Source organism: Myxine glutinosa, chromosome 11 (assembly GCF_964187855.1).
Source record: "Myxine glutinosa chromosome 11, kmMyxGlut1.1, whole genome shotgun sequence".
Lineage (NCBI taxonomy): Eukaryota > Metazoa > Chordata > Myxini > Myxiniformes > Myxinidae > Myxine > Myxine glutinosa.
The window spans coordinates 70,702,195-70,729,685 of record NC_136271.1 but is presented as its reverse complement, the minus strand read 5'-3'; the positions used below and the strand labels follow the sequence as shown (position 1 = coordinate 70,729,685).

Genomic DNA, 27,491 nt, shown 5'->3' with positions numbered 1-27,491 from the left:
CTCACCTTGGCACCTCGTCTCCGCACCTCCTTCGCCACCTGTAAACTCTTTATTTGGTTAGTGAGCACATCATCACGATTTGAGCACCGACCTTGCACATATTCCATCATCTCCTCCTGTATTTCTCTCTTAGTTTCTGTCCGTCTCTTCTTAATTTCACTCACCCCCTCTTCCAACTCCTTTAACTTTTGCTTCACCTCTTTTATCTCCCGGTGCTTCTCCTCAATCTCGTCCTCTAAGGCTACCTTGACCGTCTCTATGTGCGTCCTCACCTCCCGGTCCTTCGTCTCCATTACTTCTGTCACCTCGTCCAACCTCGTTGTCAGTCCCTCACGTACAATCTGACATTGCCTCTTCGTCGCTATCAAGTCGTCCTTGATGTCTCTTTGTGTCGCTTTTAACCCTCCTAGTACCGCGGTGTTCTTTTGTACCTGCTCCACTAGTTCTTTTTGTCCCAGTCAGCTGTTCCACCTCCTCCGTCAGGTCCTCTATGCCCCCCTGTAACCTAGCCGTATTATTCCTCACCTCTTTCTCCATACGCTTTTCACCTCGCTTTACCTCCTCGCGTACCCCCGAGACCTCCTCGCTTACACCTCGTCGTATCTCCTCTTTCATCTCCTCCATCTCCTCCATCTCCTCCATCTCCTTAGTAGATGCCACCCTCATCTGTCCCAATTCATCCCTCTGAGCATCCAATTTGGTTTCTACCCCGATTTTCACCTCCTCTATCTGCTCTCCCATTTGTTTAATTTCTCGGGCGGATTGCTCCCCTATTTCCCGCAATTTGTTTTCCATCTTGTTTTCTAACCCCTCTAACCCATTTTTCACCCCCTCTATCTGATTCTCCTGGGCAGCCATTCTATTTTCCACCCCCGTTAACCCATTTTTCACCCCCTCTATCTGATTCTCCTGGGCAGCCATTCTATTTTCCACCCCCGTTAACCCTTTTTTCACCTCTTTTATCCCATTGTCTAACCCCTCAAATTTATTGTCGATGTCCCTGCTGGATTTTTCAGCCATTTTTTTCATATACCCCATCATCTGCGCCGCGAAGAGGTCCAATTTCCCCAGTGCTGCGGTCTCGGCTGCCGCAGCGCCGCCATTTTGTGCCTCCTCAACCTCGTGCGCGAGAGCGCCATTTTGCGCGCCTGACACCTCCTCAATCACCTCCTCATTGCCCTCCTCCACATACATTTCCCCGAGGTCCTGGGTCGATTCTACCCCGTCTATCTCTCCCACCGGCATCCCGTCGCCTTGACCAGCCATGGCGCGATTTCAAAATTCGGGTTTTGTAAAACAAAACAAATTTCGGCCGCTCCGAATTTTGACCAGATTTTTTCTAGATGTTTTAAAAATTTGGTTCGGGCCTCGTATCTCACTCCCAGACACCAATTGTTACAGCCCGCGGATAAGATGTTGTGTTTGCCGAGCGGATGGCCCCGCGGTCGTACAGTTACCCCGACTAACCCGATTCCCGAACGTTGGCCGGATCGCGCCACAGATATTCAATAGGGAAAAGACTAAGGCGACACGGATGTGAAGAAGAAGCAGACAAAAAGGTTGGAAATACGAATCTAATTTATTTACTATTTACAGGCTCAAAAAAACCAAGGAGAAGGAAAGATAAGAAAATAATATACAGAAGATTTTAGAGACACAGTGCAAATTCCTTATACAAGCTTAATTAAAAACCCAGGACAGAACAAACAAAACAAACTCACGTACACAAGAAGGATGGAAAGGCAGGAATCGTTTGGAGGGATGAGCAGGTGGAATCACAGGGCACAACGAGCAGGTCCACTCCGGGCGGGAAGCGAGGAGCCGGCAGCTCCTTGTATTCGGCTTTAGCCTTTACACCGCACACCGGCAGGGTCACTCGCTGCCCCGTCAGGGCTTCACGCGGCTGGTTGAAGCGGCTCTCTGCAGAACTCTTTCTTTGCACTTCTGGACTTGGACTCCTCTGCCGTCTCTGGCGCACTTCTGGTTTCGCACTTCTCGCAACCCTTTCTTTGCACTTCTCTCAACCCTTTCTTTGCACTTCTCACTTGGCCTCCTTCTCATCACTCCTTGGCGCACTTCTCTCCACCGACCGCTCCTTGCTTCTTCCGCGCGCGCCTTTATAGCGCCTCCGGCGATCAAGCCGCCGGCCTTCAGGACATGCCCATCGGTGTGCTCACCTCGGCCCTGGTTGGTCGCGCGACCCTCTGGCTCCGCCCTTGATGACGACGGGCGGGCACGCCTTTCTTCCCCGACCCGAGCACATGTTCAATGGTGGTTTTGGAGGGGATGTAAATGGCAATCGAGGCTTGGCAATGAAAATTTTGGGAGTGGGAATGGGGAATGAAAGGAATCTATCTATTTCACTTGGTGCAATGGAGTGTCATCTTAATGGGAGACAAGGCCTTACCCTAACACACATAATAAAGATATAACTATCAACCAGGGGGAAATCTATGATTGGCTGACGTGTATGCTTTATGGACTAATTATGGGACGCCCTTTGACCTTTACACTACTGAGGTATTTACAAGGAATCATTACATTTTACAGAGGGTGATATTTACAACAATTTACTATACAATACAACACAATAAAAAAAACACAAACCTCATTTCCGCAACAATATATATATATAGCAGGATATCTCAAAAGGTTGTGGACGGATTTGGACGAAACTTGGTGGAGAGTTTGGGTGTGTGACAAGGACGAATCGATTTGGTTTTTGGTGAAGATTTGAATATGGATTCGGATACGAGAATTATTTAATTCTTAAGTGATTCTTCACCATTGAGTGATGGTGCTAAAACTAATACATAGCAGGATATCTCAAAAAGTTATGGACGGATTTGGACGAAACTTGGTAGAACGGTTGTGTGTGTGACGAGGACAAATATATTCGATTTTGGTGAAGATCTGAATATGGCTTCGGATACTAGAATTATTTAATTTTCAAGTGATCCTTCATCATTGAGATATCGGGCGAAAAGCGATATATAACATGATATTTAAAAAAAGTTATGGACGAGTTATGACTACACTTGGTGGATGAGTTGGTTAGGTGACAAGAATAAGCCGATTAGATTTTGGTTCAGGTCAGAATCCAGATCCGGCCTATCAGTGGGATACAATGCATAAACTGTTCAGCCTGGTGGAGGTATGCACTCTACCAAGTGCCCTTCTAGTTTGAGTACTGCAGAACACGGATCGGAACATAAATCAGAACACGAGCCTGCAGTTTAACAGTACTTTGGCTCTGAATTTGGCTAATTGTACGGAATCTCGTCCCGATCGCGCCTCCGCAGAGATGAATAAGGTCAAATTTTTAGTCTGTCTGCTTTATCCGGCAGTAAAACAAAAATGAAAATCATTCCAAAGAGGAAACTTACTGTTTTTAGGATTGTCATAAACGATACAAACAGGCAAGAAGAACTAATTTAACATGTTAATTAGGGTGGTGTAAAAGACGGTGCATTAACGGCGGTGAACGTCTGATAACAACAAAAAAAAATTGACACCCTTTAAAATCTTTATCTTATTTGAATTGAATTATATACTTGAACACTGTAGAACACAAATCGCCTTCTTGCCACTTCCAAAATCCTCCAGTTTTGCAGTACCTGGTCAAAAATTTACGTCATCTCAACCAATGAAATGTTCAGCTCATGCTCTCAGCTTTGGAGAAAATATTGAGATGCAGACAAAATGGCGGCTCGTAGGAAATATAGTCCGTGCTCGCAAACGCAAAACAAAAGTATGAAAGACACTTCCCATGTAAGGTTCCCTTATCAATGATGACATTTATAGTGGGATCTGGATTGTGAAAGGAATACGTCAAATAGAAATGCCCTGCAATGATTGCAATAACCTGCGTATGCTCATGAAATGGCATGTGTTCATCACTAGAAGAAACGAAGGTGAAATCTTTGGTTGGAGCTTCTGCATGTCTGCAAGCTGGCTTTTAATTTGTATTTGTCCACATTTGTTGGTGAAACAAACTGACTTCTAATGTTGCTGTTTTGTCTGCAGTATCGCAATTCACCCGGACAGAATCACCATAGCAACAGGACAGGTTGCAGGTGTGACAAAAGAAGGGAAGGTAAGTGGTTGCCTTCAAGTTTCCCCCTACTGGTTGCATTAAACAGGGATGACAACACTTGGTTGGCACTGCCACTGTTGATTCTAGCACCTTCATAGTTTCACAGTCGTCTGAGATTTATTGTACCAAATACATCTTGAGGCAATGAAGGCGATTATCTGAGAATGTCCAATGAGAAAGTGGAGTTTAGTGAGAAGGCCGTAGGGTTCCATAGAGATCATAGACAAATGAAGACCATAGAATTATAACCAGGCTGTCACATTTGTCATTTCGAGAAAAACGTGAAAAATATTTTGAAAAACGGGGAAAATAAAAATAAAATGTGACTTTGCCTGGTTATAATTCTATGGTCTTCAAATGTTTAAATGTTTAAATTTGAGTTACATATGTACTGATAAGCATTGGTTATAGAGTGGTACATGTGTTTTGGGAGTACTGGTGGGTAGCTTGTCATATATCTGTGTATGGTGATGGCTGTGCTTGCCCCACTGATCTCATCCCTATTCATCCACTCGCTGCATCCCTCTCCCAGTGAATTTAAGTTGATAAACTGTTGGATTGAATTTATTTGGTGTGCATGTAGTGTAGGATTGACGGTCCAAATGGCCGCCCCCTGCATCCGGGTTCTTTGAGTATTCCTTGTGTATTTCTTTGATCACCATTTGCCATTTAGCTTTGTTAGTTTTGACAGAAGTGTTGATAGCGTCACCTGATTTAACCAAGAATTAACATCATGGTTTTTGGAGGGTTTTTTCATCTTCCTTTAACGACAGACAAGTGAATCAATTGAACAGAACCCAGAAATTTGCTTCATTGTTCCTCTAGATTGCTGGAAGCTTGTCAGCCGAATGCAGAAATATTTGGACATTGGGAACATGTGCTTCTGTCACATAGCACCAATATTGATTTATATTCCTGGATTCAATAATTAGAGCGCTTATCATGATTATTGGTATCTTGCCAGTGGAGAGGGTGTTGATTGCATTTGGATCCATTTGTTTGTTTGTTTGTCTGTCTGTCTGTCTCACCACAATACAATTGGCTATTACTTATCCAATCTCAACCAAACTTGACAGGAAGACAAAGGGCCACAGATGGAGATTGTAACGACTTCATTTGCCACAAGGGGGTTTTCCACCTTGGGCGAAATCCATGTCGAGGTGTATAAATAGCTTATCGTGGCATTTCCCTCATAACAAAGGTAAATGGAAAACATCTGAAAATGTAAAGCCTGTCCGGTCCATTTTGTATTCAGACTTCTTCCATATGCTAAACATGACAAAAACAGCTAAAACACAATACAAACAAGACCAGAAGTCTAACAGCGGCCTAGCCGTCTTGTAAAATATTATAAACCACAAACACACATGATTAGCTTTTTTAACAGTCGCTAATGCTGTTTATAACATTAAACAATGATATTTGGAGGAATCCAGACATCCGTGAGGTAAGTTTTACTTACAGAACTGAGCGAAGATCTACTGTAATCTATATACCCCACAAGGGTTGGGTACATACCGTTTTGTTGGAAGAGACGTAACGCCGATGCTTTCGATATTTGATAGTCATTTTAACAATCGTTTTGTTTGTGTTTTACACTGAATGAAAAATGTAAAGGTAGAGCATGGCGATTGTGATATATGACAGGTTCGACGATATGTTCGGCCTGAACGGCATATAAATCAAAATGGCGGTGTGTGGAGAGTCAGCCGCTGTGCCGCCGTAATCACATCAGACGTAATCACATCACCCTGTCATGTGACCAGATCCTCAGCTCTGGTATACGTTTGAGGGGACATACATACATACATACGGACAAACACTGTTCTAGACGGCTTTGCCCTAAGGGCTACGCCATAAAAACTGATGATTTTAGGCAATCTTGACCTATTTACCTCAAAACCAATATGTTTAAGCGACCCAATATGCAAACCCTGCTCAAATTTCAAGTCGATCCGATGAAAATTGACAATTTTCTGCAAACTTGACCTTTGATCTTTTGTTATAAAACAAAAAAAAACAATGGGCTTCTAGCTTTTGATTGATGAACCAATTCAGTGACCAAATATGCAAATTCTTAAAATTTCAGGTGAATTGCATGAAAATTGACGATTTTATGTGATGCTGACGTTTGACCTTTTTACCAAATTATTAATGTATCTTCTCCATATTCTCATAATAAAGCTTTGTTGTGAATTTAATGACAAAGTTAAAATGGTAAAGCATTAGCTAAGGATTATATTAACATTAACAGTGGCGTGTTCTCCCTTCCTGTAGCCTTTCTCTCCAAACGTCCGCATCTGGGACTCGGTGACGCTCAACACTCTGCACATCATTGGAAACGGCTCGTTCATCCGTGCAGTCAACTGCCTGTCATTCTCCAAAGCCGTACGTCTTCTCCATTCCATCATTACAATAAATGCGCGTGATAGTGATAAAGATAATGGATAGAACACTCGATGACTTTGATTGGTCAAAATATTTTTTGCAAAAAAAACACCAAGTTTTTCTTCCTGAAATATGGTGTTTTAAATAAATAAAAAACAAAAACATTTTCCTGTGTTTGAAATAATCCCCAGAATGGCGGACTTCATCTCATGGTGGTTGACGACGCGAACGAGCGTGTGATGTCAATATGGAACTGGCAAAAGGAGGACAAGTTTTTGGAAATCAAGGTGGGAATTTTTGGGTCAAGGTTAAATAAAGCGCCAAGATATCTCTGAAGTCGAGAGGGCGAAATATAAATATTTGTTGTCGGTTTTTATTTTTAAACATGGATCCAAGGCCCATGGAGGAGTTTGTACGTAAGTCACATGCAGGACGAGGATGAGTCAACATCAGTGGAGTTTAATGTGAATTTACAAGGTAATTAGTGGGCAATGTAAAAATCCATGTAGTTTGTGGGTTTTAAACATCATGAGCCAAGGGTTCAGATAAAAATGCTAAACAGGCCTACCCACAAAACTATGCAAGAGCGCTGTTTATGAAAAAGCTAAGCTTCTGCAGCTGAATTGTTTAAGCTGGTACATTGTGTGGATTTGTATTTTTCCCAGCCGACTTTTTGTGAATATCGCAAATGTACATGTGTTGGCCAGAGTGATTCCCTTAAATTGTCTTCAAGAAGGAATTGATCAATTCTTATCCAGATTTATTGAGTCTGATGGCTGATTCGTTCGTTTGTTGTGCATCTGTCAGTGTGCCGGAGATCCTGTCTTTGCGGCAGAGTTTCATCCAACCGACTGCAACTGTATCATCACTTGTGGAAAGGGTCACATGTACTTCTGGAATACTGATAGTGGCATGCTTACGAAGAAACTGGGACTTTTTGAGGTAAGATTGCACAGCAAGTGTTCTTTCCTTGTTTTATCGGTTCAGTTTTTTAAAAGTTAAGTTAGGGAAGAAAAATAAATAAATAAATAAAAGGAACCTGTTTCTCTTTTTCACGATGAAATCTTGTTTATTTATTTTCATTATTATTATTCACTTATTACATTGTTGTTGTTGTTGTTTAACTGGACAGAAACATGAAAAGCCCAAAGCTCTTCTCTGTCTTACGTTTAATGAAAATGGAGATGCTGTCACCGGAGATTCTAGTGGAAACATTTTGGTTTGGGGAAAAGGTGAGTCCACATAGCCAGACACAGTACGTATTCCTCAACAGCAACAACCTGGAAATGGAATTGTCAGGTTGGGTTCGTTTTATTTTTAAGGGGAAATGCTTCATTAAAGTGTGTGTAGCATGTCTGATTCCTTAAATGTTTTTGTTTTTTTGTTTATAAAGTGCCTTCAGAAAGTATTCACACCCCTTGACTTTTATCACTTTTTGTCTTGTTACAGCCTGAATTTAAAATGGATTAAATTGAGATTTTTTGTGGTGTAGCCCAAAGGGCAATGCCGTCTAGAACAGTATGTATGTATGTATGTATGTCCCTCACAAACGTACACCAATCAAAGCTGAGGATTTGGTCACATGGCAAGGGTAATGTGATGTCATTATGGCATACGACTGCTGACTCCGCACACCGCCATTTTGATTTATATGCCGTTCAGGCCGAACATATTGTCGAACCTGTCATATATCACAATCTGCATGCTCTACCTTTACGTTTTTAATTCAGTGTGAAACACAAACAAACCAATTAAAATGTCCATCAAATATCAAAAGCATCGGTGTTACGGGTCTTCCAACGACACTATGTATAGGCCTCAGGCTTCATGCGTCACCTTCAGGCCGCTTTGGACAAATTCGCCCAGGTTTCTTAATACAGTAGTATAGTTTTCATGATAATAATAATAACGTTAATAATAATAACAATAATATAGTAAATATAATCGTAACAATGTAATCCCTTTGTCGTGACTGCAAAGTTACTAGATTGAAGCAGTGTATGGTTGGTTCATTGTTGACTCAAAACATATAGAATAAACCAGTATCTAAATACAATCTCTTCACTTCCATGGTGACAGACAGCTTTGAGACTTAAGAGTACCTCAAAATTTTTTACTACTTACATTATTTGCTCACTGGTATTGCCCCCATGTCATACGATCCTCTTCAACTAAAGTATCAAACGAGCCCGGCTACATCACTTTTAGACTTTTGGTCTAACGTATAGGCCAAAGGCCTTAGGCTTAGGCTTTCAACCAAAGGGGTTGAATGCCCATAATGTCAAAGTGAAAAAAAAATTCGACGTTTTTACAAAATAATTAAAAATGAAAGACAGAAATTTCTAATTTACATAAGTATTCAGCCTCCTGAGCCAATACTTCATAGAAGCGCCTTTGGCAGCAATTACAGCTTCGAGTCTTCTTGGGTTTGTCTGTATCAACTTTGCACATCTGGATTTGGGGAGTTTCTCTCATTCTTCCTTGCAGATCTGCTGAAGTTCTTGTTCTGAAGCCATTCCATTGTTGCTTTGGCTGTATGCTTGGGGTCATTGTCGTGTTGGAATGTCGATCTTCGCCACAGTCTAAGGTCTTTTGCACTCTGAAGCAGGTTCTTCTCAAGGATTTGCATGTATTTGGCTCCATTCATTGTTCCCTCTATCCCTACAAGTCTCCCAGTCTCTGCAGCTGAAAATAATCCCCATAGCATGATGCTGCCACGACCATGCTTCATGGTAGGGAAGATGTTCGATGGGTGATGAGCTGTGCTCAGTTTCCACCAGACGTTGCGCTTTATATTCAGGCCAGAGTTCAATTTTGTTTCATCAGAGCAAATAATCCTTTTCTTCATGCTCTAAAAGTCTTTTACGTGCTTTTTTGCAAACTCCAGGCATGCTGTCATGTGCCTTTTTCTTAGTAGTGGTTTCCTTCTGGTTCCATAAAGCCTTGATTTGTGAAGTTCTGCAGAGAACCTGCTGTCGTTCCAGCAGGTTCTCCCATCTCAGCCAAGGAACTCTGTAGTTCTGTCAGAGTGATCATTGGGTTCTTGGTCACCTCCCTGACAAAGGTCCTTCTTGCCCGGTTGCTCAGTAATTTCAGACGGCCAATTCTAGGAGGGTCTGGGTAGTTCCATAATCTTTCTATTTCCTAATGATGGATGGAGCTCAATGTGCTCTTGGGAACTTTCAACACTAGAAATTGTTTTATACCCTTCCCCAGATCTATGGCTCCTCACAATTCTATCTCAGGGTTCTATGGACAGTTTATTGGTCTTCATGGTAGAGGTTATGCTCTGACATGCACTGTCAACTGAGGGACCTTATCTATAAAGGTGTGTTTCTTTCTAAATCAAGTCCAATCAATTGAATTGGCCACAGGTGTACTCCAATCAAGTTGTAGAGACATCTCAAGGATGATCAAAGGAATTTTTTGATGCACCCGAGCTCAGTTTGCAGTGTCAAAGGAAAGGGGTTGAATACTTATTGACCCAAGACTTTCAACTTTTCATTTTTAATTATTTTGTAAAAATGTCAAAAAAAAAATGCCACTTTGACATTATGAGGTATTTATTATGCGTAGATCAGTGACAAAAAAAATCTCAATTTTATGCATTTTTAATTCAGGCCGTAACACAACAAAATGTGAAATAAGTCAAGGGGTGTGACTACTTTTTGAAGACACTCTAAAGCCTTCCATTATACCTTGTTCTTCCATCAACACAATGCACTGACAGTGGGGTAGTAGGACAACATACAGATAAAATGGGATGAACAAATAGGAAAGAGGAGAAGGAAGGAAACATAGCTACCTGCAAATGGATGGGGTGGTAAGGAGGGGAACGGGTGAATGGGGATAGAAAAGATAATTTGTGGAGATGGAGGAGGATTTGAGGATGTGCTTGGTGGACTGTAGATTTGAAGTTCTGCAGGGAAGAGTGAGATTGAACAGACTGAGGAAGGGGATTCCACAAGTGGGAGAAAAGAGGAGCAAAGGAGTAGAAGTAAAGCATTGAGACTGGATTTTGGAATTTTCACAAGGAGAGGGTTGCTGGAAGAACTTGTGTGACATGGAAGGATGTAAGAGCATAGGGAGAAAGACCTGAGGATGTGTGGTAAGAAATAGAGGCAACCAACCAGTCTGTGATGAGAAAACAGCAGACCCTGTGCTTATGATTCTTGACTCCAAGTCTGGGTGAGGGGATGAGATGAATACGTTGAGAGCTACGTTCTGGCTGCATGATTGGAGGAAATCAGCAAGCCAGGAAAGACTGTGGCCTTGTATTCCACAGGCAGAAAGTTTGGCAAGCCAGACTATGTCACATGTCCAATATAGGTACATAGGTATCACCCCAACCTCGTATTAGAGATTCAGAACCTCCACCTATTGTTGAGAGAGAAACAGCAGCATGGCCAAAGTTGAGCGGTCGGGACGGAGTCCAAACTGATGGTCAAGGTTAAGGTCGTTTGAGAACAATTATTGACTTGATGTCAGCTGTGATGTTGGATTCCATGACTCTTACACTTTTCTTGTGTATTGGAGTAAAGCTGGCTGTCTTCCAAGCAGATGGGAGGTAGCCTAAGGTGAAGGACTGACTGAAGAGAGCAAACGAACAACAAGCGACAGCAGCAGATTTGGATTTGTAAACTCGGGCACTGACGCCTTGGATCCATCGCTGAGACAGACTCCCAAGGTTGGCCATAACCTTTTCTTCCTTCTCAAGTGAAAAAGGTCACTATCCAGGAGAGGCATTAAGTATGAGGGGACAATGTAGAGACATAAAGTAATTAGTTGGGTATGCAAGCTATGGAATCAAACACCGAGTTAAGGCTTTCGGCCTTATCTTAAACGGAGTGAGCTGTGATGTCATTCGTGATGAGATACAGGATGCAGCAGGGGAAACATACACCGGAGATAGACTTAACAAGATTCTACTCGGACTTTGAAAAAAGACACAGGTTGGAGGGTTTGGCCTCAATGTTTGTGTAGGATTATGCTTTCTGGCTCGGACACACATTTGTTGGGAGCCTTGCTGAACACCTCTGGTTGCCCTTGGTCAAATTGGCCTAACATGATGCCAAGAAAGCGGCTTAATCACCTCTGCTTCACAATAAGATTCATTGTTCCAATGCCGAGTGGAATATTAGTTATATAGCTGCCAACAAGTTTAAATCTACTTGTGCATAAGAGAGAGTGGGCCTTTGTGAAAGCTTTCTGAGGCAGAGTCGCTATCGGATGCAGAGGAGATGCAACGCCCATCCTTTTACAATAGGGCAGATTGGGGTCCCGGCCGATCAATAATCAGACTCTGCGGCATTGTGGTCGCTCCATAAATACAGCCAGAGAGATTTGTACTTCTACACCGAGTAAAGGAGTGTGTTGTTGTGTTGTTGTACACCGAGTGTACTCCAAGTGGGGTGGCTGGGTAAATTACACATAGTTGGGTAAACAACTCACCCAAAGGGTACTTTCTCACTAAGCATCCTAGGAGAACACCGAGTATCGATTTCTTATGACCTGTTCATCAAAAGGCCTCGTTGTAAAGAAACGGCTGATGTATCACACAATTATGGCTGCGGGTCTATAAGAATATCACCAGAAACCTGTAACTCCGACTTGGTGATTGAATAGCCCAGCACTTGGTCAGGGATTGCATTTGCTCTGTTAATCTCTTGACTTAACTTACCAATTATGACTGTTGCTACCACGTCTTCACCTAATCAATAATTATTTTTTACATGGTGTACTTTGGTATATTCTAGGTACAAACAAGATCAGCCATGTGCTGCAGTCTGCGCATGACAGTGGCATTCTGAGTCTGTGCCTGCTTCGGGACGGTACTCTGGTGTCAGGCGGTGGCAAAGACCGTCACATCGTCTTGTGGGACGCGATGTACAGGCACCTGAAGAAGCTGGAGGTACTGCCTCTTTGTGTGGCTGCGTAGGGAGATGCACGTCAGGAAATGAGAATGTAAAAATTCCTGATCGTGAAGGCTAGTGTGCCGGCGGACAGGTAGAACGATGGATGGGATCAACAGAACGTTGATCGAGGTATGTTAACTGTCATGAAAGCAAGGAAAACTGATGTTTTGGGTGTTAACCCTTCTCCTTGTCAACATCAACATTAGACCCCATCCTGTCAGATCCCTCTTTTTCTCAAATAGAGGTTTAACACCAGAAACGACAGCTTAAACCCTGCTCCCCACAGCGGTTGTCATACCTCAATCAATGTTCCGTCGATTCTATGATCAGGGAGTGCTTTTTCAAATGTCATTGTTAATGAGTTGTCAAGGTGGACCTAAATGTCAAGGACCAAAATGTGTTGATTCTTTGGAATATTTATCTTTGGAGTAACTTGGCTCAGAGGTAAGTCAGAGTTTGTAATGAACGTTTAGAGCATTTATCTTATCACCTCTGCCACCAAAAATGACTGTGGTTGTGCTTTCACTCCTGCGGTGAAGATGTCATGTTTACCGGTTCTTCCTCTTCTTCATTTTCACATGCTCAGTGGGAAACGTACGGACGGTCTATTTTATTTGGCGATCCCATATATCGGAATACTCAGAGCAACGTAGTAATTCGTATCTTGAAGCAATGTGGCATTGATTACTTTAAAAAACAGACAAGTGGACCGGAAAAAGCCAGGATTGGCTCCGCAGGTTCTGAAATTTGTTCAGGCCGAAACTACTTTGCGCTAGAACCAAACTCGATCTCTCTCGTTCGTAAAAACTAGATTCAGGATGTTCTGATGTGGAACAATTTTGCTCTTTGAGAGGGGTAGGAGTAGTGGGTAGGAGTCTGGGGAACTCGATACATGTTGAAAATGTGTCCGCCGTGTTTGACGTGTGACGTGCCAGGTTCCTGAGCAGTACGGTCCAATCCGTACACTCGCCGAAGGTAAAGATGGAGCCATCTTAGTTGGTACGACAAAAAACTTCATTCTTCGCTGCACACTGGATGGAGATGTGACCAGCATTATACAGGTAAGAGGAGTGGGTGAGGAAATGAAAACATGATGGTAATTGGGTATATGAGGGAAGGTACAGTAGATACAGGTAAAGGATGAATGTACTGTATATATGCGCACGTCACACAGGGTCACACGGACGAGCTGTGGGGTCTGGCCAGTCACCCAATGCAAGGTCGTTTTCTCACTTGCTCGTACGATCGGCGTGTGACACTCTGGGAAGCTCGGACCTACCAACCCATCTGGAGTAAATTTGTTGAGGTGCTGTTCTTTCTCTTCCTTTAATAGGCCAAACTTTTTAATGAAGCATCCAATGCCAGCATAACGAATAAGAAGAGATCAGGCCATTTGAGATTTGTTCACAATATGAACATTCATTCGACTAGCATACAGGCCTTCGTAATATAATTGTTACAGACCTAGAAGCAGCTCATCAAACTGTTTAAACACGTCTCTATTTCTCCCTGTATGCTTGTGTAGTGTCTGTGTCGTTTCATCATCATTTATCTTCAAACATATTCACTTTGAAGATATTTCTTAACAAGAATGTGTGTATTAGTTTGCGTTGTGCGACGTATGCTTGCACTGAGGTTATTGAGCTCTGGCTTCGGCCTGGTAAAACTTTTGACTTTGACTTGCGTCAGTGTCCGGCCCTCCTTGCTTTCTGGCACATCGTAACTCTTTTGTATGTGTAAATATATTTCTCCACAGTCGTATCTTTGACAATGAGCAATTTCAGTGAAACTCAAAAACTTTAGTAACACTAGAACGCCACTCAGTAGAGCGCATACTCCCGCCGTGGGTCAAGTTGGAATAGTACGATTTCACAAAAGTTTGAGGGAGTAGTTCAGTGACAACACAAGACAGACGCTGCACAGATATATATTTAGAATATATAGAAGATAATGTTAAAAAAAACAAGGCAATTTCACTTACATTTTCGGATTCAGCGTTCAATTCTGTATAAGTGAGTGTATTTTGAGGCATGTGTGACTTCAAATAAAATTGTAAGCCAGGAAAACGTTCATTTCATTCCTTAAGGATACAACATGTAAAACTGGCCCAAACGTGAAAACAAAACTCGCTCATTTTAAGTCGTACAAGCTAATGCGACCACTCATTCTTCTGGGAAGAATCCCGTGCACATACTGGTCACACTTATAAGTCACCTAAGTCTTTATAAGTTCATCAAATACTGACACCGCGATTGACATTCGCTGAGGTAAATGTTGATATCTCTTCTGAGGTAAAAACAAACAAACAAAAAAAAAACAGTTTTAAAGCATTATACGTATCAAACGATACATTTTATGAAACGGGGAAACCTAATACACACTTTGGTGGTTTTAAAATGACAGAATATGTCTTTATTAGAGAAAAAAAACCTTGAAGACGACGCTGCTAACAAAATACACCGCTCTAACGCATAACCACGAGTTTAAACTACATTTATAACAAATATGAAAACTATTTTCATATCACAATGTTAAATATAGAATATATAGAAGATAATGTTAAAAAAAATGAGCCATATCTTCCAATGGTAAACAATCCTTCAAAAAATTCCTGGATCCGGAATAATATCCTGAGCTTCACCAAAAACTAATCAATTCTTCCTCATCCCAAGGGCAATCATCCCACCAACCTTCATCCAAATCCGTTCAGAACTTTTCCAGATATCTTGTTCACACACACACACACACACACACACACACACACACACGGACATGATCGAATGCATTACTCCCTGGCGGGAGTAATAATGCCTCAAAAGGTAAAACAAATGCTTTCTCATTACTGGATTTTGCAACGACAACAACTTCTGCTCTCATTTTAAACCGAGCTTGGTGTGAAGTGTTTGGAGATCTTCTGCCTTATGACTTACGCATTGGAATACTTCCCGTGGAAATTGCAGCCTACTTTGCACTCATCCTCCTCGTTGTTTTCTTTTGCATTATTACTCTGCCGCCGAACACGGACGGATGTTATGTTTTATCCCTGTTTGTTTGTCTGTCTGTTTGTGAGCACGATATCTCAAAAAGTTCTGGATGGATTTGGACGAAACTTTGTGGACAGGTTGTGTGTGTGACAAGGACTAACCGAATCGATGTTGGTGAAGATCTGAATAGGAACCGCCTTTAGAGGCCATTTTTCCCCGCAGAGCGTGGGTTGGCCTTTTTTGGCACTGTGGTCCCCTTTTTGGAGCAATGTTTTCTGGCCGGATGCCCTTCCTGCCGCCAACCCTGTTAGTCGCCTCTTGCGACACACAGAGAATTACCAGTGAACTGGTACTCCATTTGCCGACCTCAGAAGGATGACAGGCTGAGTCAACCCCCCTAGCGTTAATTCAGCGATCGACCGGGATTCGAACCCAGGATCCTAGGATCCCAAGCCAGCACCCTAACCGCTAAGGTGGTGAAGATCTCAATATACAAGAATTATTTAATTTCTAAGTGATTCTTCACCATTGAGAGATCGGGTGAAAAGCGATATACAGCATGGTATTTAAAAAGTTATGGACGAGTTATGACTACGTGGTGGACGAGTTGGTTAAGTGACAAGAACAAGCCGATTAGATTATGGTTCAGGTCCGAATCCAGATCCGGCCTATCAGTGGGATTCAAAACATAAACCGTTCAGCCTGGCGGAGGTATGCGCTCCAGCGAGTGCCCTTCTAGTTTTCTATCTGTGTTGGTTGTCTTTTTCTACCACTCAGTGGAATCCTTTTTATGCGCCTTTTCCAACGACGTGTCACAACAAAAGGGGATATTCAGCAAATTTATGCAAAATGTATTTTTAGTAAAACCGCTATTCATTTTGTCTTTCATTTTTGGCGATGTTCTAAGTTAGACAGATTAAACACCACCACGCAATGCAAAATGCACATTAGCTGTTTGAGTACGGTATGCATTTTTCAGACCCACTGTTTTTTGTTTTAAGGTAACACCCATCCCACTCTTTTAGTGCTGTGGCCCATTCCGCTTTTTCAAGCCACGGCCTGTACTGCTTCCCATGCCAAAACATCCCGCTTTGAGCCATGGCTCATCCGGCTTTTTCAACCGCTGCCTCTCCGGCTCTTGAGCTGCAACCTTCTCTCCAATCCTTGAAAATGACGAGCCGTCGCCATCTTTTTATGCTGCTTGTGTGTTTGTTCCTTCTCCCTTTCACTGTCCTCCCTTGTGTGCCAACTCCCTCTACTCCATCGCTAAATCCACGCCGACGCTCCATCATTTAGTGCTTACAAGAGCTTCGATCTCCCGTTAAAAAAAATGTTGTTAAATATAAGCCCCGTTGCAATGTCATATGTATACGGCCTCATATATTGACTCGTACAGCACTATATGATGACGGAAGCCCACAGTGCTTATTAATACCTATATAATTGACCTTGATCGTTCAATTTTGACATCGTTGCTACTCACTCAATTTAGACCCCAATTTTTTTTATTTTTTTTTTTGTATACAAGATCGAGGCTCGTGAAAGAGCTAACATTAATCACACAAAAAGTCAAACCGACACATAAAACACAAAATAAGGGGAGCGGTAGACAAGATGGGGAGAGAGGGGGAAGGACACAAACACAACATGGGAGAGCAGGGACATCGAGAGAACTGTGCGTGGGGGTGGGCTTGGGGGGAGGTGGGAGAGGTATAAAACACAAGGACACTGCAAGGACTTCCAGGAAAGAAGTTAGAATTTCAAAAAAGTGTATCTGGGGTGAATTAGCGGGGGTAGAAAAGATCAAGGTTTTGGATGGGGGAAGATAAGAGATGGTGGTGAACAGCTGTTTTAAAGAGCTGGAGGGAGGAGTGGGATTGAAGGGAGTGGGGGAGTTTGTTCCAGAGGCGGGAGAAAAGAGGAATGAAAGAGTGAAGGTGAGCAGAGAGCCTAGATTTCGGCAGTTTAACCATAAGAGGGTTGCGGGCAGATCTTGTGTGACCTGTAGGAATATTTGGGGGACAGAGCACAGAGAGAGCTGGGGGGCAAGGCCAGAGAGGAGTCGGTAGAAGACAGAAAGACCACCAACCTGCCTGCGGTGAGTAAGTGAAACTACTCTCAAACTAAATTGACAGACTTATTGAAGAATTGTTTATCCTACAACATTCTTCATTCTTGCCGTCTTGTTTAAGTTTCATAAATTCCTCAAACTTATGTTTTCATCCAAGTTGAAAAAGTTTGTAATGGCACATAGTATAGACTGCTGGATATTCTATACAGATACGTAATCCTATTCGTTGAGAAACTTGGTACACTACTTCATTATTGTCATTGCTTCAAATAAAATCGTTATTTATTCGCTTACTAGTTGTATTGCAATATTGCAATGTTATCATTACGATATAATCCAAAGTCTCACCTTACATCCACCTTTGTACAGGAAAGTGCGCAATCTGCCGATTTTCATCCTTCGGGCTCAGTGGTTGCTATGGGAATGAAGAAAGGAAAGTACGTCTGCTACCTTATCTGCTGCCTTTGCCAAGTTGCACACCTCACGCCTCCACCGCATGTTTTCTGCATGAGCCGACTCGTTCCAAGCTCTTCCAGATTTTTATGCACCACTGCATGGCAGTTAATGTTTGTGTCTTTTTTGTCTTCCCAAGGCTCTGAAATGTATACATTTCATTGTATTCATTTAGAAAATGTATACATTTCATTGTATTCAATGAATACATTGTATTCATTTAGAAAAACTTTGTGCTATTAGTTCATAGAAGATGCTAACTGTCATTAAGGAAAGAAAAAAGTTCCAAACAACACGCTCAAACACATGTCTGGATGCGACATGTGCATATTATTGCGTATACATTATGCAGACAAAAATCCTGTATCTTTTCTTTACCGATCACCTTCATCCTCCCCTCCCCCACTTCCCTACCCACCTATTGCCTCCTTACATAATCCCATACTTTCCCGATTCATACCTTCATATTTTTTTTCTTCTTTCCCTCCCACTTCCATTCCCTTTCTCAAGTTTAATTTGTAGATATGTAGAGTGGATCCCGGTATCCGTCTGTCCATCCATTAACATTTGACTAAAACATATTCTCCTCAAAAACTACCTGACCGATATGGACCAAATTTGGTACAATGCATCAGGACAGTAAGGTCTCCTGGGGTTGTGCTCCCCATCCGATCCACCCATTTAAAGAGGGTAAAAGGGGGTTACCCCAAATATTGGTATTTCATTTTATTTCAATATATTTCAAAAATCTTCTCAGAAAGTGACAATAGGATCCAGACCAAACCGGCCATGCCATAACATTAGGTCATGCTCCCCATGGCCGTATGTCCCCTGGAAAGGGACGACGGCCTCCTTCCCCTAATACATGACCACAAACTACATGACCGATATGGACCAAATCAAAATGGGGGTTTCACCTCAAAATCAGGTAATTTATTTTTAAATCTTCTCAGAAACCGTGGGGAAATAACTGTGTCCTCCACTTTTCATAGTTGATTTACAGATGTCTGCTTATTGATTAAGAGCCATATGGTGTTTTATCCTGAAGTGTAAATCGCTTGTTTGCTTGCATTTTCCCAAAAAGCCATTTTTACATGAAGCCATTCAAAAAATATTTCCATCATTAAAGGTGATATCCAAATATTACCTCTTAAATGCTCTGGTGACATGGACCCATGCACCACATCATCGACTTGCGTTAACCTACCTGAGCAACAGGTGGCGCTTGCCACACACCTGTTTCACAGGACTGCTTCTTTCGTATGTAGCACAAGCCTGTGGAGTAGCATCATTGGCTGAGAGCACGGCTGTGCTGCTGATGCAGCGCCCTCTGTAGGTTGGGGCAGAGATTTAGAATTTGTTCAGGATGCCGGCGATAACTCGCCTATTCGTCACGAAGGACACCAACTAATGCCAGCAGACGTGACACCCGTTTAACATCCATCCGAGGGACGGCACACACAGTGATGAATCGCCCTGCTTGTGAAACACTGGGATGACAGTTCATAGCTGGGTCGGGAATCAAACTCAGGCTCGACACCTTATACGTGAATGTTAGTAAATCTAAGCCATCCTATTGGCCGTTCGCTGGACTGCTATAGCAAGTTGATGATGTGGGTCCATTGCTCTATAGCAGTTAGTTAGGAGGTAATACTTGGATATCTTACTATACTTCACCGTCTGTCTGTCAGTCCGTCTGTCTGTCTGTCCGTTCGTCCGTTCCCAGATACCGCAAAAACAGCTGAACCGATCGCAACAAAATTTTGGGTGGGTAATCCTGGGACCCCCTGGAGTAAAATAGGCTATATTGTTTTTCCAATTTCATCTTTGGTCTAAGCATTTTCAGGTTTGGACTCCCGCCTAACGTTATTGTCCCGGGTACCGCAAAAACCGCTGCACCGATCGCAACGACACAACTCCATACCCGTGGGATTCCCACGGGTGACCCCACTAGTCACATTTAATGTAGCCCAGTGGAAGTGGGGTTCTTTGCATACAAAGTCGAGGCTCATGTAGCTATAAACGGTCATCCTGATATTGCGCAGGCAGGGCGATTCATCAATGTGTGTGACCCCCCCCCCCCCCCTCCCCCTCGGATGGACCTAGTACTGTCCTGTCTGTCTTTTATTGTCCTGTCTGCTGGTATTGGTTAGTGGATGTTAAAGATCCCACTGTGTCATTCGTGGATAAATCATTGCACACTCTTTCGAGTATCCTGTGTCGGAGTGGCCACCTGTCCGGATTGTAACCCCGAGCCATTGACAATTCCCCAGCAGTTTTGTACGTTTAATGGCAAAAGGTGAACAAACAAACAATAGTTGGCTAGGTTTCAGTGTAGTGACGTGCTCTTCATCTTCAATGTGAAATCCTGAAGGAAAGATTGGAGCAAAAAACCGTATTTTTAAAAATTAGAATACTTTTTGTTTTGATTTTAAACAAGCTGGTTGGAATTTTAAACATAGACTTTTGTGCATAACAGGTGGACAGTTCTGGATGCAGAAACCAGTGATCTTGTCACATTGCACACAGATGGAACTGAACTGCTCTCAGTCATGAGATTCTCTCCAGGTGATCACGATCCGTACTTTACACACACGTGCTGTTACTTTTTCTGACATTTTAATGTTGCCATTTATGCTTGTGTGGAGCACACCTGTCCCTCTCCTTTCACACACTGTGCACACACACACACACACACATACACACACACACACACACACACACATACACACCCTATATTAAATTGCTTTCACTCCTCCTTTTGCTCAGATGGAACCATGCTGGCGATTGGATCGCATGAGAATTTCATTTTTCTGTACTCTGTGATGGAAGGTGGGAGGCGGTATGCACGGATGGGCAAATGCACGGTAGGGATATATTTAATTGGTACACAAAATGGCAGCATGTTTTTATCCCTCCACCCCTATATGCTCCATACATGCCACATACCTTCCCTACCTTCTATTATCTCGTTAAGAGCGTATTTCCTTTCTCTCTTCAATCCTCCCACATTTCCCCACCATCTCCAGGTGATGCTTTTTTATTTTCTCAATGTACATACCTCTCCTTCCCATTTTCCCCACGTATGGAATACCCAAGATATTATATTTTTGAATGATGAAGTAATTAATCAAAACTAATGTGACCACCAAGTTAACTTGCATGCTTAGACTTTGAAAGCAAACTTTTGCAAGTTTTCTGGTTGAGATATATTTTCATTTTCTTTTATTCTAACGAGAAACACCTGCTCCCTTCATTGACAAGTTGGCTCCCCTCCCCCCTCACAGGCAGGAGGGGGAGAGTTACCTCGGATACTACCAAAATATATGCAAAATTTGGTGGAGATCGGGGAAAAACCGTAAATCATCCCGCCCCCCTCACAGGGGGTGGAGGATTTGTTTTTGTGCCCATGACCCGACCCTGGGTATTTCCAACACAAATGCAAAATTTGGTGGAGATCGGGCCAGCCTGGTTTTTACCTGCAACATGCGGCAGGTCGACAAGAGCTTCATGTTGCTGTTGTAGAGGTTCTTGTTGGGGGTCGACTTTTGGAATGTGCACCCATTGGTTGGACAGCTGCCGGACCATATCCCTATTTGTCGCTTGACTCCCCCCACCATAGTACTGAGACGAAATGACGGTAATCAAGCATTACATTACGCAAAATACCAAAAAAAAAAAACTATTGCTAACTATACTGTCATGGCCATAACGTGTAGTTTAAAAATAGAGTTATGTAATGTTTGAACGACCTCATATTGGGGTTAAACAATCTGTGACCGTGTGACCAATCAGCTTATTCTGATATAACGATGGGGATGGTGACGTGGATAAGAAGTGTCGAGTTAATCTTTTAATAACGCCTTAAATGTGTTTCCCAATCGCACTGTTCATCTTTTAAGAGTGCTTTAAATGTGTTTCCCAATCGGCCCGTTACCGGATTTTGTCATAGGCCACAGTGCGGTAATTTACCAGTGCGGTAATTTTTGGCTTTCTTTGATTTTCAGATGTATATACATACATACATACATACACACATACACACACATACATACACACATACATACATACATTTATACATACATACATACATACATACACACATACATGCATACACATACGGGTTTCAGGTTTTCTGAAACCAAGAACAAATAAACGAGACAGACAAATCAACAATACAACAAATGAAATGCAACAAATAATGGTTTGATGAAAATAAATGCAATTCGATAAAAAGAATAAAAACCACCTTTAGAGGCCATTTTTCCCCGCAAAGCGGGGGTTGGCCTTTTTCGGGGACCGTGGTTGTTTTTGTTTTTTGGTCTCCTTTTTGAAGCAATGTTTTACGGCCGGATGCCCGTCCTGCCGCCAACCCTTTTTGTCGCCTTTTACGACAAGCAGGGAATTACCAGTGAACTGGTACTCAATTAGCCGACCTCGGAAGGATGACAGGCTGAGTCAACCCCCCTGGCGTTAATTCAGCGATCGACCGGGATTCGAACCCAGGATCCTAGGATCCTAAGCTGGCACCCTAGCCGCTAGCCCAACACCAGGGTCTAATTCGATAAAAAGAATGTTGAGGTAAAATCTATAATTCCTAATTGGGGCGCCCCCACTCCAACACAATTACGCGACACAGGGAGAAATAAACAAAATAAAATGTGGTGTGGTGCATTGGGCGGTACTCAGCTCTGGTCTCCTCACACGGCCCTCGAACCCTGACGATCGTCGAATGGGTCCCCGAGGCCTTGCGCGGGAACTCAGGATGGGGCGCAATTGCGCCCGTATCAGCCACTGACCCACAGAGCGGCGGCCAAACTCCTTCCTCCTCCGATCGTCCCACGCTCCTTAAAGCTCCGATGTTTCTCAAGTGCACACAGCATGAAGCACAACCTTCACGAGCTAGCACCAAGAGAGCAAGAGTTGTGTCTGCCTTTCACGCAGCCCGTAACACAGAGAGAAAAATGTGTCCGCTTTCACTGCAGCCAGGAACAGAGGGAGAACGCGAATGCGATTGCTGCGACCAAGTCCAGAACGAGAGAGAGAGAGAGAGAGAGAGAGAGAGAAAGAGAAAGAGAGAAAGAAAAAAAGAGAGAAAAAAGAGAGAAAAAAGAAAAATGGCGGTCGCTTCACCTTTTTGCTCCAGCGCTAGAATGTTTGATGATGATGTCACGCGCTAACCAATCGTGCAGCACCGTCGCCTCGCCCATCGTTCCTCAACCAATCGTCCTTCGGGGCGTGGCCTCACGGCCATTCTTGGTGCCCATCGAGAAGTTTCGGCTAGGCGGGGTAGTGATGTCTGGATCCTGTCGGCAGTCGCGTTATTTTAATTAAGTGCCGATCACATGGCTGGCCGAATAAATGTCATAAGAACAAAGGGAAAATCACATAGGCCATTACACACTGGGAATTTACCCTTATGCCCTAACTAATTAGCATAGCTCCACCCCTCGCATGGAGACACATATACACTTGCACGGACATCCGGCCTTGACTTAAATACATGAGGGTTCTTCTTCGCGACACTCTGAGCACACTACTCTATACAATTCTCCTTCGACTAAGGTATTTCATTACCTACCCCCACACACGTAACAATACACACATACATACACACATACATACATACATACACACATACATACACACATACATACACACACACATACACACACACATACATACTTACATACATACTTACATACAGTACATACATAGAATTGCCATATTTAATATAGTAGGATTGCAATAATGCACAGCTGTGACAATGAAAAATTGTTATAAAATATGAAATACGTATATTGTCTTGTGACTACAACAATTTTGTTTGGTAGCATTTGTTTATACACTCATAGTTTTTAAAAAACAGAACATGTAGAATTGATAATGCAATTGTTGAAGTACTGTTGCAGCATTCATTCCAAGTGTCTTTTTGGCACGAGGGATATGTAGACCACCTGATTGCTAGTTTCAACAACAACAACAACAGGCATTTTAAGGCCATTTTCCCTGCAAGAGTTGGGGTTAGCCTGATTGCTAGTTTCCATGCAATGTAATAGCCTCATGCAATAATCTTTCAGCACATGCAACCCGTGTACCCTTGGGTTTTTAGAGGTGGCGCGAGGCATTCTGAGAAAATTTGAAAGTCTTTCTGAGCCACCAGCATGTGGATCAAAACCAGCACACACTGATTACATTATTTAACAATCCATTACATTGGCAGATCTGTCAGAAAATGAGAGGAATCAAATCATTGGATACCTTCACTTCAATCAGGATCTTCCATAACGCATGTTGCAAGGCTCTAACATGAGGAAAGGAACTGTTTATGAGCTCAGAATACATCATCAAGCCACTGGATCAACAAGAGATGTGCCAACAAGTGGACGTCACAGGATAACATCTCCCGTTCAGGAACGATACATTTGCACGACACATCTACGCAATCAGATCCAAGTTGCCCAGAATACTGCAAACACACTCCCTGGACCTCATGGTTGACAAGTGTCAACAATGTGTCGAGGCGTCTTTGTGATGCAGGGATCTATGCTCGTCGTCATGTTCAGCGTCCATGACTTGCACCGTGACATCCAAGTGCACTTGCAGTGATCAAATCAACACGTCCGATGGACACATAGGCAATTGGCAAGTGTTACGTTCCATGTTTCTCAATGTTTTCCTTAATCCAAGTTTCTCCTTGAATGGCATGATCACTGTGTATGGGTCTAAAGAAGACGCAATGAGCGATCTACCCCAGTCTGTGTCAAGGAAGCCGCAAATGTTGGACGTGAAAGGGTCATGATGTGGGGTTGTTTTGCTGAAACCTTTCGCACCACCTTGATCTGCATTCATGGCAAGCTGACGGAAGATCAATACATTAATGATAACTTACAGCAACCTGTGTTGGTGACCCTTCAACAACATGGTCCAGGAATCGTCTTTATACACGATAATGCTCCTGCTCACAGGGCCATTTAAACAAGGAGCGTGCTTGTCAATGCCAATGTTAGTCAGGACACCCTGGTCTGCCATCTCACCATATTTAAATCCAATTGATCATCTCTGGGATATCATTGATCGTTTCCTTCGAACCTTGCCAAAACAGTCACGGACCATCGATGGCCTGGAACAGGAACCGATTTGGGCATGGAATGCCATTTCCTAGCCTCAGATTTGAGTGCCCATACGGTCAATGCAGTGATTGCTGTACTCCGCAGTTGTCACATTGACCATGTATTGAGATTGTTATTTCTGGTCATTACCGGTATTGAGATTGTTACTTCCTCGTTGCATCCCTATGTGAAAACATTCCCCACAACGCAGCATTATGTGATTAGGTTACAATGAAATGGATATGCAACTATTCTACATTTATATGTCAAAGGTTTGCACCTAATTTGCATCCCATGACGTCACATAAGTAATTGCATGAACAACAATCACATATTCTTTGTTTTTATGGCAAAGAGTATATGAAACTTCTTTTAATGCAAGAATTTGTAATCTGTTTATGCATAACACAATGTTAACTTCAAAACAAGACCGATAGTCTGACGGCGTAGCCGGGCTTGGATCTGCTGAGTGGAGGATCTGTTGTCCCCCTTGTCATGTGACCAGATCCTCACCTCTGATTGGTGGACGTTTGTGAGGGACATACATACATACACCAGATGGACAAACACTGTTCCAGATGGCTTTGCCTTATGGGCTACACCATAAAAAATATGGCTGCTGAACCACGTGACTGATGATGTCATCAAATTTTTTTTTTTTCCAAAGATATATCCCTAGATCATGCTCAAGAAATTTCATACTGATGGGATCAAGCGTTCTACTTGTCGATTATTGATGTCATAATGAAGGCACCGATGACATCCTCATTAACATATGTTATTCCCCATGTGGAGTACTTTACTATGAGCAACCTTTTAAAAAATTATTCTGGAGATATACATGGAGGTGCAAATTTTTTCCGTTCTTCTAAGAGGGCGCCCATACCATATGAAATATGATGTCATGATTGTCATTGAAAAATTCTCCAGGAGGTGAAAATGAAGCTCCTATGGTGAAAATTTCATGTCAATCAGACCAATGGCTGCAGAGAAAACGAATTTTAAAGGAAATAAACCTGCAAAATGCCAGCGGAAGGGACATACATATATATATATATATATATATATATATATATATATATATATATATATATATATATATATATATATATATATATATATATATATGTATATATATATATATATATATATATATATATATGTATATATATATATATATATATATATATATATATATGTATATATATATATATATATATATATATATATATATGTATATATATATATATATATATATTGTTACAGATACGACTTTGATGGTATGGTGGGCCGAGCGGGATGGCCGCCGTATCCGTACAAGTTACCCCGATTGCACCCGGGGTTGACTAATCGCGCTATGCTAGACCAATGAAGGAAAAAGAAGACACCCGGCTGGGTTATAATGACACAATACGACACCAGGGGTTCAGTTCTCAAGACCTCCGGAGGAGGTTATATTCGTGCGGAAGGTCAGATTACAGGGACGAGAGGTACATCATAGGAAGACAGGCACTTAGACACACTCTTATATTAACCCCGGACAGACGACAGACACACGGGACAAAATGCTGACTCACACGGGGGTTGATGAAAAGGAAAGGCAGGTAGCGATGGCTCAAGGTGCACTCTTGGCTCAAGGCAGAATCGACTCGGTCCGGTCCAGAGATGCGGGGAGGTATCGTCGCGCTGGGGGTGGCGGTGGCTTCTCTCTCCAGTCTCCAAGCTGAGGCGCATCTGACGTCACGTCCGGCAAGCGGCTGCGTATCCGGCGGGGAGTGACACGCCCTCGGCTCGTTAGCTCCGCCTCGTGGAATCGGCACGTTGCTTCTCATTGGGTGCGTGCGGGGGGGGTTACTGGCTCCGCCCCCGACGAGGAGCTGACAGCCAGCCCCTTCGGGGTAACCCCGTGGAGCGCATGGTCTGGAGCTAATCGAGCCGGTGTGAGGACGCATCCTCCCCCGCTCCGCCGCCATCCCCTCTGTTGTTGTTGTAATTGTTGTTGTAGTTGTTGTTATTGTTGTTGTTTGGGGAAGAAGATGGGAGGAGGTATGGGAAGGTCCTAAACTCACTACTGGTGCCATATAATCACATTCTGGTGCAACGAAGAGTCATAATTAATGGAAACGAGGCCTTAACTGACATAGATTAAGAATAACTAGGAAGATGTCCGAAAGTTGTCTACGTGTGGTGCGGTGGACCTGGGCACGACATTTAATGGGGGAATAAGGGGAAGGTCGGCTCTACTGATTGTTATTTACATGCAATGGGACTAGGGAATGGGGGACTGGGGAAAGTTGGGGAGTATTGGAAAAAATAGGGGAATATTTACAAGCGGATATGGAGGCCAAATTCCATATTCGCAACATTGCACCCTTCTCTACCCTCGGGGCGTCCCGACCCGATAAATTTTTACCTACTTTAGTGTGGCACGCAATGTAGTTCCCTCTACTATTAACTCTACCCTGAGTGCGA

General features: G+C 42.8%; 1 protein-coding gene across 3 annotated transcripts in view; it reads left to right on the top strand.

The window, feature by feature from the left end:
* Nucleotides 1–27,491, top strand: part of LOC137418138 (echinoderm microtubule-associated protein-like 2) — a 165,890-nt gene that overhangs the window by 115,158 nt on the left and 23,241 nt on the right. For all 3 annotated transcript variants that reach the window (XM_078786780.1, XM_068104128.2, XM_078786779.1), the window contains 11 exons: nt 4,027–4,096; nt 6,374–6,484; nt 6,676–6,771; nt 7,292–7,426; nt 7,617–7,716; nt 12,241–12,395; nt 13,335–13,460; nt 13,574–13,705; nt 17,824–17,891; nt 20,387–20,475; nt 20,677–20,774. In XM_078786780.1, the coding sequence (XP_078642906.1) occupies nt 4,027–4,096; nt 6,374–6,484; nt 6,676–6,771; nt 7,292–7,426; nt 7,617–7,716; nt 12,241–12,395; nt 13,335–13,460; nt 13,574–13,705; nt 17,824–17,891; nt 20,387–20,475; nt 20,677–20,774 (1,180 nt within the window). The remainder of the gene's footprint in view (nt 1–4,026; nt 4,097–6,373; nt 6,485–6,675; nt 6,772–7,291; nt 7,427–7,616; nt 7,717–12,240; nt 12,396–13,334; nt 13,461–13,573; nt 13,706–17,823; nt 17,892–20,386; nt 20,476–20,676; nt 20,775–27,491) is intronic.